At 42.6% G+C, this 15963-nt stretch overlaps 1 protein-coding gene across 1 annotated transcript in view; it reads right to left on the reverse strand.

Annotated features, from left to right (window-relative positions):
• Window positions 1–5622: 5622 nt before the first annotated feature.
• The window catches only part of wdr11 (WD repeat domain 11), a 191267-nt gene continuing 180926 nt past the window's right edge, over window positions 5623–15963 (reverse strand). The window contains exons 27-29 of the mRNA XM_084321104.1: window positions 12284–12429; window positions 7952–8034; window positions 5623–6280 (exon numbers count right to left, since the gene is read on the reverse strand). Of these exons, the coding sequence (XP_084177230.1) occupies window positions 6081–6280; window positions 7952–8034; window positions 12284–12429 (429 nt within the window). The 3' untranslated portion in view covers window positions 5623–6080. The remainder of the gene's footprint in view (window positions 6281–7951; window positions 8035–12283; window positions 12430–15963) is intronic.

A 15963-nucleotide genomic window follows, 5' to 3' on the forward strand; every position in this document is an offset into this window, starting at 1 on the left:
ACTAATGGGTCAATCGGGTCTCAATTAAAGAATATTCATACCTTTTTATTTGTTTTTCTCTTTCATGCTGAATGAGTCATTTCCTAGGAGGTGACAAAGATTCCTAAACAACCACAGCCCCTTCTTCTTTTCTACTGTAAGAGTAAGACTGCCCTCTGGTGGACAAACATTGACACACAAAAAGAAAAACATACTAGTGTGTAGATATATCATTTTGATCATTTTTATTGCTATCCATATATATTTCTGCCAGAAAGATATTTAGAAATCTCAAAGTGGGTGAAAGGGTCACCTTTTAAACGATGACATAAAAACAATAGAACAGAGGCCAAACATATATTTTTCACACCCCATTGCAAATATTTATCTCACAAAACATAAAAGGCCAACATATTCTATCTAATATATCAATAAAACGTTTAACAGCACATGACAAATCAGACAAATAACAATTCAAGATGATTTTAAGCTCCGAAATTACGTTTTCAGAGTTTCCTGTAGGAACACAGGCTTCTCGAAGCTCCTCCACCCAGACCTGTGTTGTTATCCGTCTTTAACCCTTTCACTGCCACACTACAGAAGGTTAACCCTTTACTATCACACTACCAACGGTAACCGTCGGTAGTGTGATAGTAAAGGGTTAACCTTCTGTAGTGTGGCAGTGAAAGGGTTAATTTAACTTTAAGTCCAAGCAGCGGATGGTCAAACTAGTTCCAGATCAAGATGACCTACAGTACATCCTGTTCCGATTAGATACTGCATGATATGAACGGAGCAGAATACACAGCTGTTCTGTCTGAGAGCGCATACTGTTCACCGTCAGGTATGTACTTTCAGTATACTAGGTACAAAAAAAAAATTCAAGTTAAACACTAGTAAAGACCAAGCCGTTGCAGACCACACACGCTGCTCAACAGACGCTGGCGCTACAAGATGGACTGAGATAGATGTTGATTGTATATTTCAAAAAGCATACCGTTTAGCCATGATCATGTATACCAGCAGTTTTTAAAACTATGACACAGGGCCCCCGGACTAGGACGTGGGTATGCTTCTGGCGGGTCCCGGAATGGCAAGAATACTAGCATGCTTTAATGAACATGAGCCTAACGTTGTGGATACTGGCTACTGTCCCGGTTAACGTCATAGCAGGACTAACAGGTGGCTTGATGTCCGTCTCTTGTTTGGTCCCGTTTTTGGTTGTAGTGCAGTGCAAGTCGAAACGGTCGTGATTTAACTACTATTCTGCTACAGGGAATTACTTAGTGTTGCCATAGCGACAGCACCAGGGGTATTAGGTTACCACAGTGACAGTGCATGGGGTACTGGGTTACCATAGCGACACCACCTGGGGTACTGGGTTACCATAGCGACAGCGCCCTGAGGTCCTAGGTTACCATAACTTGTTATGGATTCGATAGACGGTAGGCAGGCGATGTACAACTCATATTTGTGACACATCTCCTGCGCCCTTGTGCCCAAGTCCACATCAACCTGACAGGAGTCACATCTCTGCTCTACAGTCTGTCCAGCTCAGTACACAGACCTGCTACACACAAGTCAAAGGACAAATCTACTCAAATCTTCTGTGACTTATCATGGAATGGAACTCATTGCCAAGCTACTACGCTGAAATTGAATCCAAAACTAAATACCATGTACTAACAAGCATGCACTGAACCCTTATGGCATAGCGGTGAAAACCAATTTACTGTTTGTTAATTGTATAATTTATGTTGATGGCAGTGAGTGCTGCTCAGGAAGCACTATTTATTTTTATACTTTATACTGATAAGTATCTTGTACACTCCTTAACTGAGGATGATATTGTTAATGATGTTGATGTAATGTCTTGAATATTGTTGTATTTAAGTGTCGGACCCCAGGAAGAGTAGATTTTTCAAGTACAAAAGCTAATGGGGATCCTAAATAAACATAAACACACACTTAACATCTCACAACATCTAAACGCATGTCCTTCACATGGATCGGTCCAACATATTTCTTCTTTTTGTTCATCATTAACAGATTTGTACAACATTGTTAAGCATTACACGCTTCATAGTGTATCATGAGAAGCATTACAGTATGAATCCGGTAGTTCTGTGTCATGACAGAATAACTGCTCCATCCCATAGAGGTTTGTCGCAGATCTGTGTAATAAACCGTATCATGTTTGGATTGTAATGCACTCACGATTTGCTCATGACGCCTTACAATGAGAGCTTCAAAGTAATGTTACAAACAACGCAGGAAAAAAAAATCTTTTTTTTTTAAAGGTGTTTGTAGTTTCTATACTTTTTTTTCATGATTTATTTTTTAGCGTGTATCGCTTTTTACTACTGGGCAGTCCAGTAGAGAGAGAGAGAGGAGGAACGGGAGACAGAGTGGGGGGAAGACATTCGGCAAATAACGACGGGTCCGGCAATCGAACCCGGGTCGGCCGTGCCGTGACTCAGCGCGTTATGTGGTTCGCCACTGGGGCGCCCTCTATACTTCTTTTTAACCCTTTCACTACCACTCTAACAAATAGTTAACCGTTTCACTGCCACACGACAAAGGGTTAACCCTTTCACTACCACACCACAGAAGGTTAACCCTTTCACTACCACACTACAGACGGTTAACAGTCTGTAGTGTGGTAGTGAAAGGTTAACCGTCTGTAGTAGTATGGTAGTGAAGGGTTAACCTTCTGTAGTGTGGTAGTGAAAGGGTTAATGGAATCCTAGATGGTCTATTAATAAATATACATTTCGGCAATTGTACCGTTCTTTATACTAGCACACACTCCGTCTCGTGCTCACACCGGAGAACGCACAACACGACGGCCAGCCATACAAATGGAATTATTAATGGACACGAAATTATGAATGGAGCTTTCCCTCCACTAGGTGATGCATGCGACGCTACAGAGCAGAGAGCAGGAGGAAAGGGGTCCCTTCCCAGACACTGTGTACCATGTTCTTCCAGCGCGAGGAGGACGCGACCGCGATCTAGACATACAGTACGCGTGATTACGAAACCTAGCCGCATTTCTCGGAGACGCTCTCTAATTGGCACTTACTGACGCTCTCTGATTGGCCACTGACGCGTTTGCCCAATCCGTGACGAGCTGTGCCTTTGCCCATTTCCACGTCAAACAGCCTGCAAACTACCTGGCGTTCTATCGCCCTGCTCTAAGACAAACTCTAACCTTAACCAACTTCAAAAGTGTGCCTAAGCTTAACCGTCGAAAGAACTTGCCGTCACGCTCTAAGACAAACTCTAACCTTAAAAAGGGGAACTATTTTACTATTTCTTTCACTATTTGGGCACTTTTACACAATTCCTGTGAGTTTATGGAACACCTCTGTAATTTTAAATTTTTTTTTAATTCATTGTTTTGTATTTCTAATCAAGTCCTCAAAAACAGCATTTTTCTACCTCAAGATCTTAAGCCGTTTTGAGCCTGGGCTCCAACCACAGTGTTCGGAACTGTGTGGAGTGTGTGAGTCTCAGCAGAGTCTCATGCAGCTGAGTCTCTCTGACATCACAAATCAGCAAATTTTCAGATGACTCAGTTCAGTGAGGGTGAATATTGTGAGAGGAGAATTGGAAGATTGCGCCAATATGAGAATTAGAGACATAGATCATATTAATATAAGTCCACATAGCTAGGAAACAATGCTAAACACTGAAAAAGGCCATTTATAAGATAGTTCCCCTTTAACCAACTTCGAAGAGTGCCTAAGCTTAACCAGTGTAGTGTAGGTTTCGTAATCACGTGTACAGTACTTGTAGAACACAACAAGAGTGCACTGGAGGCGCGTGAACATGCCCCCTCGCGCTTCAATTCGATTGGTCTATATACAATCTCACGGTCTTTCCGTTTTTCTGTTTGCCTATCGGCACGATTCTGGCATCATACGGTACAAACATGCTTTGGTCTTTAATAAAGCACTAGATTTGGGGAGATCCTTCAACATGACCACTTTTATTTGCAGAGAATCTGGAATCTATCGATTACGATCAAATAATCGGTTACTCGTCAAAATCCTATGACGGCAGACGGTAGTTGCGTTTTAGTTGAGACAGCCCTGAAGTAAAAGGGAGGATCCGCTCAACAAAAAACAAGTCATTCAAACATTATGATACATTTTGTTAAATCAAAAGTGCAAAGATACATTTTTCTTTTGTAATTCACAAGTCATCGATACAGGCTGGCCGTGACACTAGCCTTGGAGTGTGTTTATTAAAGGAGAAGAGGAATGTTTACTCAGGGGTAGAAAACTTAATTGAGTTGTTTCAACAAAGGGCTTATGATGATGCAACAACAGCCGCTAGTGCTCAATTACATCTATGGAGGGCCAGGATATAATTCTGTGTTCTACAATTCCAAGCATTCTAGGGGATTTTCTTTGTTAAATTTAACAGAGCTAGCATAACATGACCCCTACCCATTAAGTACAGACCAACAGAGCTAGCATAACATGACCCCTACCCCTTAAGTACAGACCAGCAGAGCTAGCATAACATGACCCCTTATTAAGTACAGACCAGCAGAGCTAGCATAACATGACCCCTACCCATTAAGTACAGACCAGCAGAGCTAGCATAACATGACCCCTACCCATTAAGTACAGACCAGCAGAGCTAGCATAACATGACCCCTACCCATTAAGTACAGACCAGCAGAGCTAGCATAACATGACCCCTACCCATTAAGTACAGACCAGCAGAGCTAGCATAACATGACCCCTACCCATTAAGTACAGACCAGCAGAGCTAGCATAACATGACCCCTACCCATTAAGTACAGATCAACAGAGCTAGCATAGCATGACCCCTACCCCTTAAGTACAGACCAGCAGAGCTAGCATAGCATGACCCCTACCCCTTAAGTACAGACCAGCAGAGCTAGCATAACATGACCCCTACCCCTTAAGTACAGACCAGCAGAGCTAGCATAACATGACCCCTACCCATTAAGTACAGATCAACAGAGCTAGCATAGCATGACCCCTACCCATTAAGTACAGACCAGCAGAGCTAGCATAACATGACCCCTACCCATTAAGTACAGACCAACAGAGCTAGCATAACATGACCCCTACCCATTAAGTACAGACCAACAGAGCTAGCATAACATGACCCCTACCCATTAAGTACAGATCAACAGAGCTAGCATAACATGACCCCTACCCATTAAGTACAGATCAACAGAGCTAGCATAACATGACCCCTACCCCTTAAATACAGATGAACAGATTATTATACACAGCATTATTCTTCATAAACAAGCAGGTGTCATAAACCAGACACACAAAACAGATCTCAACAAAAGACCATTCAGAACAGCAATAAAGCAACAAGGAAAATAGACTCGTAATCCAGGTTTTTATAATGATGACGATGACAACGATGATGATGATCATTACTGCATTCACAGAGGGAGGAAACGAGACTGTGTGGTTTCTTCTGGGTGAGGATAACATGCACACGCGCACACACACACACACACACACACACACACACACACACACACACACACACACACACACACACACACACACACACACACACACACACACACACACACACACACACACACACACACACACACACACACACACACACACACACACACACACACACACACACACACACACACACACACACACACACACACACACACACAGTGACAGACTGATAATTCAGTGTTAAAGGAAGGAAGGAAGGAAGAATCTCTCAACCCTTCTCTTCTCCTCAACCCTTCTCTTCTCCTCTCCTCTCTCCTCCCTCTTCCCTCTTCTCTCTCCTCTCCTCTCAGCTGATTCTTGAGCTCAACATAATACACCATGTTCCTTCATAATTATTCCCACGAGGATGTGACAGGATGTTAACCCTTCATCTGCACCACTGTATCCCAGACAGACCTCACAAAACGCCAGACAGCAAATACATTTCTGAACATGGACACAATAACATATGAACAATATTCCCTGTGTTGTACACATACAGTTCTTTCTGATGCTGGGCCGTGTCATCTTCCCCTCCCTGGCCGAACCGCCGTTAACCTGTGGGCGGGAACCACCCAGGGGTCACTCCGAGGCCTCCAGGCCCTGCTGCCCCTCCTCCTCCCCGGGCGCGACCTCCGCCGCAGGTCCCTCTCCCTTGAACAGCTCCTCCATCAGCTGCTCTCCGGCGCCCCCCGCCCGCGAGGCCCAGAAGGCCGCTCCCTCCCTCAGGCCCAGCGAGCGCAGCAGCCTGGCGTACTCCACACACGCAGCGCCGATCAGCTTATGTGCAGCAGCAGGGTCAAGGAGAGACACAAGAGAGATACAGGAGAGATACAGGAGAGATACAGGAGAGATACAGGAGAGATACAAGAGAGATACAGGAGAGATACAGGAGAGATACAGGAGATACTGGAGAGATACAAGAGAGATACAAGAGAGATACAGGAGAGACACAAGAGAGACACAAGAGAGATACAGGAGAGATACAGGAGAGATACAGGAGAGATACAGGAGAGACACAAGAGAGATGCAAGAGAGACACAAGAGAGACACAAGAGAGATACAGGAGAGATACAGGAGAGATACAGGAGAGATACAGGAGAGATACAGGAGAGATACAGGAGAGATACAGGAGAGATACAGGAGAGACACAAGAGAGACACAGGAGAGATACAGGACAGATACTGGAGAGATACAGGAGAGATACAGGAGAGATACAGGAGAGATACTGGAGAGATACTGGAGAGATACAGGAGAGATACAGGAGAAATACAGGAGAGATACTGGAGAGATACAGGAGAGATACAGGAGAAATACAGGAGAAATACAGGAGAGATACTGGAGAGATACTGGAGAGATACTGGACAGATACTGGACAGATACTGGAGAGATACAGGAGAGATACAGGAGAGATACCGGAGAGACACAAGAGAGATACAGGAGAGATACCGGAGAGACACAAGAGAGATACTGGAGAGATACTGGAGAGACACAAGAGAGATACAGGAGAGATACTGGAGAGATACAGGAGAGATACAGGAGAGATACTGGAGAGATACTGGAGAGATACAGGAGAGATACTGGAGAGATACTGGAGAGATACAGGAGAGATACTGGAGAGATACAGGAGAGATACTGGAGAGATACTGGAGAGATACAGGAGAGATACTGGAGAGATACTGGAGAGATACAGGAGAGACACAGGAGAGATACTGGACAGATACTGGACAGATACTGGAGAGATACTGGAGAGATACAGGAGAGACACAGGAGAGATACTGGACAGATACTGGACAGATACTGGACAGATACAGGAGAGACACAGGAGAGATACTGGACAGATACTGGACAGATACTGGACAGATACTGGAGAGATACAGGAGAGATACAGGACAGATACTGGAGAGACACTGGAGAGATACTGGAGTGATACTGGAGTGATACTGGAGTGATACTGGAGTGATACTGGAGAGATACTGGAGAGATACTGGAGAGATACTGGAGAGATACTGGAGAGATACTGGAGTGATACTGGAGTGATACTGGAATGATACTGGAGAGATACTGGAGTGATACTGGAGAGATACTGGAGTGATACTGGAGAGATACTGGAGTGATACTGGAGTGATACTGGAGTGATACTGGAGAGATACTGGAGTGATACTGGAGTGATACTGGAGAGATACTGGAGTGATACTGGAGAGATACTGGAGTGATACTGGAGATATACTGGAGTGATACTGGAGAGATACTAGATACTGGAGAGATACTGGAGAGAGAGAGATATAATCAATCATTATAAAAGAAAACTCTGTCCAGTTCTTTCTAAGTCTCTCACTGCCATAATGGAGGAATACCTTAGCAGGGCAGGGCAACAGCTCTGAGCCATAATGGAGGAAGACATCAGCAGGGCAGGGCAACAGCTCTGAGCCATAATGGAGTTTTGAAAAGGATATTGGTGGAGTCGTTGGCCTCCATCACCCCATACTTCAGACAGGCTTCGATGAAGAGAGCTGCTCGATCAAAGTACCTCATACTGGGTGTGTGTGTGTGTGGGGGGGGGGGTAGAGAGAGGGAGAGGGGGATAGGAAGACAGACGGGGGAAAAGGAAGAGAGAGAAAGTTATTATAGAGATTGGCATCCTTGCTGTCATGTCTATGGTCCTGGATTGATGACAGCAGGCCTGTCATCTCCATCACTGTCTTTCACTCAGCCAGAGAGGGAGAAATGGAGAAAGAGAGGGAGAGTACGAGAGAGGGAGTACAGTTACAGCCATTAAGACGGTCTACCATTCTACCACGGTGCTGATGGGGTTGATTTTGAGGTTGATTGCTGTTCTGTTATGTGCCACCAGGAGGCGCAAAGCCTGAGAACTGATCCCGATTTGCAGCGTTGATGGACAGCTGCAGCGCTTCAGAAATAGGTTTCGAAAGCCATAGCACACATGAAGAAATCAATTTGACATTCATAACTTATAAGGATGAAGTTAAGACAACCTTCCTCTAGGCTTTTGAAAATGTAGGGGAGCAGCCGAGATACATCGCTGATCGAAGCACAACTTTTCAAAAAGAATATTTCCCAAAACGAAGATACAAGATCATCATGAAATATTATTTCATAAACCCTAGACAAATTTAAATATGAATTGAAAATGGAGGAGGAGAGAAACTGCCCGGTTAAATTGCGCCGTTCTGCTTGTCATCACGAATCTACAAGCATTTTATTTATCATCTGAATTTGATGACAAAATCTAAATATTCTAAAAGCCCACAGCCTTTTGTTTGCAACTCGATAAATTATATCAAGCGGAGAACGGAGAAAAAGCAATGCATTCGCTCTGCAGCACACAGCTCTTTTATAATCACACATATGTATATATGTTGAGTGGTTTAAGATAAGTGATAACGTGATTCATTCATTGCGCACTAGTTGAGACCTATTTCAGAATGCACAGCCTCGATTCTATAAGAGAATCCATAATGCAGTGAAGTCTGTGACAGATGACAGCTAATCCCGTGAGGGGGGGTTAGGGGTGGACATAAGAGCTATTGTTCAACCTGACTGCCAAGGTGTTAGAATGCTATAGGTTTGAGCTCTCCTCCCCAGTTGGAATGCAAATACAAGCAACTGATTCTGCGTCTGTTTGTAACAAACATTCCACGGGGGCGGCTAGGTGGTGTAGTGGGCAAGGCACTCGCCACCAATGTGGAGACGCTGGGTTCGCGTGTTCGAATCCAGCTCTCCACATTGTTTTCAGTTTAGCTGGTCGTCCACAGTAATACACATTGGCCGTATTACGGGGAGGGAAACTGAAGGGTGGGGATCGGGCGTTGTGGACAGCGACTCCTACATGTCGGTTGGTGCGCCTGCGCAGTAGAATCAGGAAGTGTCGGGGGCAGCGTGAGCCTCCCACGCGTTACTCCTCGCCACTGAGAGATCGAGCTGCGCAGGTGAAAAGATGCGACTGCTGTTACCTCAAGTACCGGAGGGGACTTGTGCTATGTATGACTTAGTCCACATTGCAGCCGGCTTGTGGGAGGCAAGAAACAGCGTTCGTGACAGGGGAGGGTTGAATTGGATGATACGAAATTGGGATGAGAGAAAAATATAGAAAATGGGAGAAAAAGTGGATAAAAAAAAAAAAACATTCCACTGCTCATCTTGCCCGGACAACAGACGTGCTGTCCAAGTCCGACAGCGATTAATTGCACGGATGTAGGATGAATAAAGCCTTTACCCCTCTGGGTTCGGACCTCCTGTTTGCTCCCGCATGCGGTAGAACAAAGGTGTGAAAATCGCCGAGAGGATTCCTCAGAAATGCCCAAAGTGTTGCGCATTTCAGAAATCGGTAGCTTGTAGCACTGGACAGATTCTAAACAACACATTGGTTTTCATATGTATGAATTATCTCTCGCAATAATAACCACGGGACTCGGCTTTTTGCCAAGTCGTTGCGCGAGTTGGACGTTTTATTTATTTGATCACTGTAGGCTCATGACAGCAACGTTAGTGACTTGGTTGAAACGTGATTCCGGAGTGATACCTAAATGCATTCCGTTTCATTCAGAGAGAGGGAGAGGGTGTCTGCGTGTGTGTGCGAGCAGCTCATGTGAGCCGCAGTGTTTCTCACCTCTCCTTTGGAAACTAGCGATAACAACAATAACACTTCCGGTTGGGGGGTTTCAAAATAAAAGAGCGAAGTCTAAAACAGGAAGGATGTTTATTTTGTACATTTGTGTTGTTCATGTATCCCAGCTATCAATCGTATTGGAGAATTCTGTGTTAACGGCGAAGCGGACAGATACACAGAACACAGAACATGTAACAAAGTATAGTGAAAAGATAAGAGGTTAAAAAGTGAAGTGTCTAAGAATTAAGCAGGTTAACTGCATTCACAAAGAGACAAAATGCAGTAGACAAAATATAGTAAAAAGATGAGGGTTCAAAGTTCAAAGAAGTGAGCACGCTATGTGGGAAGCAACTTTTGTTTGCTTCCATAACAGGTCTTCCTTCAGACTAGTGGAAAGGAAACGTTTATTATTATTATTATGTGTGTGTGTCACCCTAGCTTTATTAACAACTCTCTCTGGGCCTCATGGGTCACAAGACAGTCATTGGAATAACAAAGGCCTCAGATTGGAAGCTGAAATGGCTGAATTGTCTTTCATTCTTTCAAAGCCCTGATCTAAGATTTGGTTAGAATTAGGAATGTCCGATATTATCGGCCTACCGATATTATCAGCCGATATTGGCATTCAAATGTGATATAGGAAATTATCGGTATCGGTTTTCAAAAAAGCCTACCGATATTGGCATTCAAATGTGATATCGGAAATTATCGGTATCGGTTTTCAAAAACATTAAATTTATTTAACCTTTATTTACCCAGGCAAGGAAGTAAGAATAAATTCTGATTTTATTTATTGTCAAAAGTATGCATAATGTTGTGTTCATTCCACGACAAGAGATATGTAATGTTAATTACCTAAAATTATTCTGTTTTTGGGGGGGGGGGGGGGGGGACCTTGCATATATCAGTATCGGTTGATATCAGTATCGGAAATTAAGAGTTGGACAATATCGGTATGGGTAAAAAAGCCAATATCGAACATCCCTAGTTAGAATGTTACCAGAATGTTTCATAAGACATTGATTGAAAAGTATCGGCTCGAATTTGACAATTGATGGCTTATTTTGAAGGTATGAACCTGTAGTTTCATATCAGGGTTTCCCATTAATTACCTAGACTGTGGCAGGACTAACTGTTACCTAATTAGTCCTGCCACAGTTGTATAATGAAAAAAGAAAATTAAATAAAAAAAAATATATTATTATTATAAATCTTTTTTACTATTTTTTTTTAAATATAAAGTTTGCCAATAGGGATGTATCAGTAGTATTGGCAGTGGTAGTAGTCGTAATAGTAATCCACTATATTTTAACTTTAAAATGTACAAAAAAATAAGTTACGGGGGGGCATGCCCCCGGACCCCCCTAGAGGGTCGGATATTCACCCCCCATAGTCTCTGAAAATCCTGTGGGAAACACTGCATATTATGCAAAAAAACAGAAGAATGTGAAAATTGCCCAGACTCCAGAGGGTTTGAATTTGACTTACTTGATTTTGTCACTATTATTAGATACAGGTTACAATTTATCTCAAGAAATAAACACATCACTTCAGTAATACTCAAACAAGGGTGTCGGAATTGTGTGTTTTATTTGGGCCAGGGTAGCCGCAATCGCTTCCATCGCCACCGCACCCTTATAAGGAGCTGGTGGGGCGTTTCTGTATGTAAATTCAGGTGTAAGAGAACGCGCTTCCAGTTTAAGAAAGAGTGACGTACTTCATTCAGGAGTTCGCAGCTGCGGTCACCTACCGTCTGTAGTGTGATAGTAAAGGGTTAACCTTCTGTAGTGTGATAGTAAAGGGTTAACCTTCTGTAGTGTGGTCGTGAAAGGGTTAAGAGCACCTCTCCATGCATTCAGGGATCCAGGGAGGACTATCGTGGGTTAACCCCCCCCTCCCCTCTGGAATGTCTTGTATTTAAATGCAAATAGGCTGAATTGGCGTCATGTTTGTGACATTGTACAGAAACAAAAAACCTAATTATATGATACAAAAAGTGCTAATTTAATTTATTGAAGTGACAATGTCAAATGACAATATAGGCTATATTAAATTAGGAGTGAGTCTGTATGGTTAATTAATGTCTAGTTAAAATTATCTGAGAAAAGGCTAAAACTAGAGCTGGTAGAGATAGGTACAGTAGAACAGCTGGTACCTGAGCAGCATCTCTCCCACTTTATGGAAGGAACCCAGAGAGAGGAGGACCAGGATGGCTTTAGACTTCTGGTTGACTTGAGGAGAACAGAGCTGCTCTGCCCAGCGCTTCAGAACATCGGAGCTTTCTGCTGGGCTCAGACGCACCTGAACACACACACACGCACAGAGAAACACACACACACGCACAGAGAAACACACACACACACACACACACACACAGAGAAACACACACACGCACACAGAGAAACACACACACACACAAGCACACAGAGAAACACACACACACACAAGCACACAGAGAAACACACACACACACAAGCACACAGAGAAACACACACACACACAAGCACACAGAGAAACACAGAGAAACACACACACACACACACACACACACACACACACACACACACACACACACACACACACACACACACACACACACACACACACACACACACACACACACACACACACACACACACACACACACACACACACACACACACACACACACACACACACACACACACACACACACACACACACACACACACACACACACACACAAAGTTATAACCGTAACAGAGAATCTGATTTGGTCATGTTAGCTGAAACTGATAGCTAATGAATGGATGAATGTTGTGTTATCTTAGCCAGAACAAATTAATGAATGACTGCTGTGTTATCTTAGCCAGAACAAATGAATGAATGAATGTTGTGTTATCTTAGCCAGAACAAATGAATGAATGCATGTTGTTTTATCTTAGCCAGAACAAATGAATGAATGAATGTTGTGTTATCTTAGCCAGGACTAATGAATGAATGACTGTTGTGTTATCTTAGCCAGAACAAATGCATGAATGACTGTTGTTTTATCTTAGCCAGAACACATTAATGAATGCATGTTGTGTTATCTTAGCCAGAACAAATGCATGAATGACTGTTGTGTTATCTTAGCCAGAACACATTAATGAATGACTGTTGTGTTATCTTAGCCAGAACACATTAATGAATGAATGTTGTGTTATCTTAGCCAGAACACATTAATGCATGAATGTTGTGTTATCTTAGCTAGAACACATTAATGAATGAATGTTGTGTTATCTTAGCCAGAACACATTAATGAATGACTGTTGTGTTATCTTAGCCAGAACACATTAATGAATGAATGTTGTGTTATCTTAGCTAGAACACATTAATGAATGAATGTTGTGTTATCTTAGCCAGAACACATTAATGAATGAATGTTGTGTTATCTTAGCCAGAACACATTCATGAATGAATGTTGTGTTATCTTAGCTAGAACACATTAATTAATTAATGTTGTGTTATCTTAGCCAGAACACATTAATGAATGACTGTTGTGTTATCTTAGCCAGAACACATTAATGAATGAATTAATGGATGGATGGAGTGATGGATAGATGTACCGATGTATGTATGTATGGATATATGATTATATGGAGTGATAGAGTGATGGTTGGATGGAGTGATGGATGTATGGAGTGTTGGAGAGATGGATGGATGGATGGTTGGATGTATGGATGGATGTATGGTTGGATGGATACATGGTTGGATGGTTATATGGATGGTTGGATGGATATATGGTTGGATGGTTTGATATATGGATGTAGTGATGAATGTATGGTTGGATGGATGTATAGTTGCATATATGGTTGGATGTATGTATGGTTGGATGTATGGTTGGATATATGGTTGGATGGATGGTTGGATGGTTGGATGTATGGTTGGATGTATGGTTGGATGTATGGTTGGATATATGGTTGGATGTATGGTTGGATGGAAGTATGGGTGGATGTATGGCTGGATGGATGCATGGTTGGATGGATGGATGTCTGTTGGATGTATGGTTGGATGGATGGTTGGATATATGGTTGGATGTATGGTTGGATGGAAGTATGGTTGGATGTATGGTTGGATGTATGGTTGGATATATGGTTGGATGGAAGTATGGGTGGATGTAAGGTTGAATGGATGTATGATTGGATGGATGTATGTCTGTTGGATGGATGGTTGGATGGATGGTTGGATGTATGGATGGTTGGATGTATGTATGGTTGGATGTATGGTTGAATGTATGTATGTATGGTTGAATGTATGTATGTATGGTTGAATGTATGTCTGGTTGGATGTATGTATGTTGGATGGATGTCTGGTTGGATGTATGGTTGGATGTATGTATGGTTGGATGGATGTCTGGTTGGATGGATGTATGGATGATTGGATGTATGTATGGTTGGATGTATGGTTGATTGGATGGATGTATGGTTAGATGTATGGATGGATGTATGGTTGGATGGATGTCTGGTTGGATGGATGTCTGGCTGGATGTATCATTTGATGGATGGATATATGGTTGGATGGATGTATGGTTGGATGGATGTATGGTTTGGATGGATGTATGGTTGGATGTCTGGTTGGATGTATGGTTGGATTTATGGTTGGATGGATGTATGGCTGGATGTATGGTTGGCTGGATGTATGGTTGGATGGATGCATGGTTGGATGATGTCTGGATGGATGTATGGTTGGATGTATGTATGGCTGGGTGTATGGTTGGATGTATGGTTGGATGTATGGTTGGATGGATGTATGGTTGGATGGATGTATGGCTGGATGTATGGTTGGATGTATGGTTGGATGTATGGTTGGTTGGATGGATGTTTGTATGGCTGGATGTATGTATGGTTGGATGGATGGATGGTTGGATGGATGTATGGATGGATGTCTGGTTGGATGTCTGGTTGGATGTATGGCTGGATGTATCGTTGGTTTTATGTATGGTTGGATGTATGGAGTGATGTATGGATGTATGGTTGGGTGTATGGTTGGATGGATGGTTGGATGGATGGTTGGATGGATGTATGGTTGGATGTATGGTTGGATGGATGTATGGATGTATGGCTGGATGGTTGTCTGTTGGATGGCTGTATGGCTGGATTGATGTCTGGTTGGCTGTATGGATGTCTGGTTGGATGCATGGTTGGTTGGATGTATGGTTGGATGTATGGTTGGATGTATGGTTTATTGGATGTATGGTTGGATGTATGGTTGGCTGGATGTCTGGTTGGATGTATGTATGGTTGGATGTATGTATGGTTGGATGTATGTATGTAGTGATGAATGCATGGTTGGATGGATGTTCAGTTCAGTTTTTATTTGCCACATGGAATCATACAATCAGAGTTTCTTCATACACAATCATAAATATCATTCCATGGACAAAAGGAGCAGGAAGAAGAATAAATCTTATAGTTACCTGCCCCTTATTCCTAAACTAAACAAGTATTTACTTAATGGTCGGCGTACAACCTAATTTACACAAATAATAATTTATACCATTATACAAGAAACATACAATCCACAGGTAACACTTTAATCGCCGGGGTTAAATTCATAATTTACCATCCCTCGCCAGCCCTATTTAACATGGATAAGTTCCCATTCTTTGCTGGGCTATAACTTTTTAAATTCTATTGCTAAATTGCCATTATTATGGCCCATTCAATGTCCTATATGTACTGTTCAGGGTGTAGCAACGTTAAACTTTTTCATTCACATATTCATACTAAAATATGGTCTAAAGTATAAGTATGTTTTTATCGTTTTCTGCAGCTTTCTTCAGAACGTGATTTATAGCCCTAAATGCATTATATT

This window comes from Notolepis coatsorum (assembly GCF_963971535.1).
Source record: "Notolepis coatsorum genome assembly, chromosome: 9".
NCBI classification, from domain to species: domain Eukaryota; kingdom Metazoa; phylum Chordata; class Actinopteri; order Aulopiformes; family Paralepididae; genus Notolepis; species Notolepis coatsorum.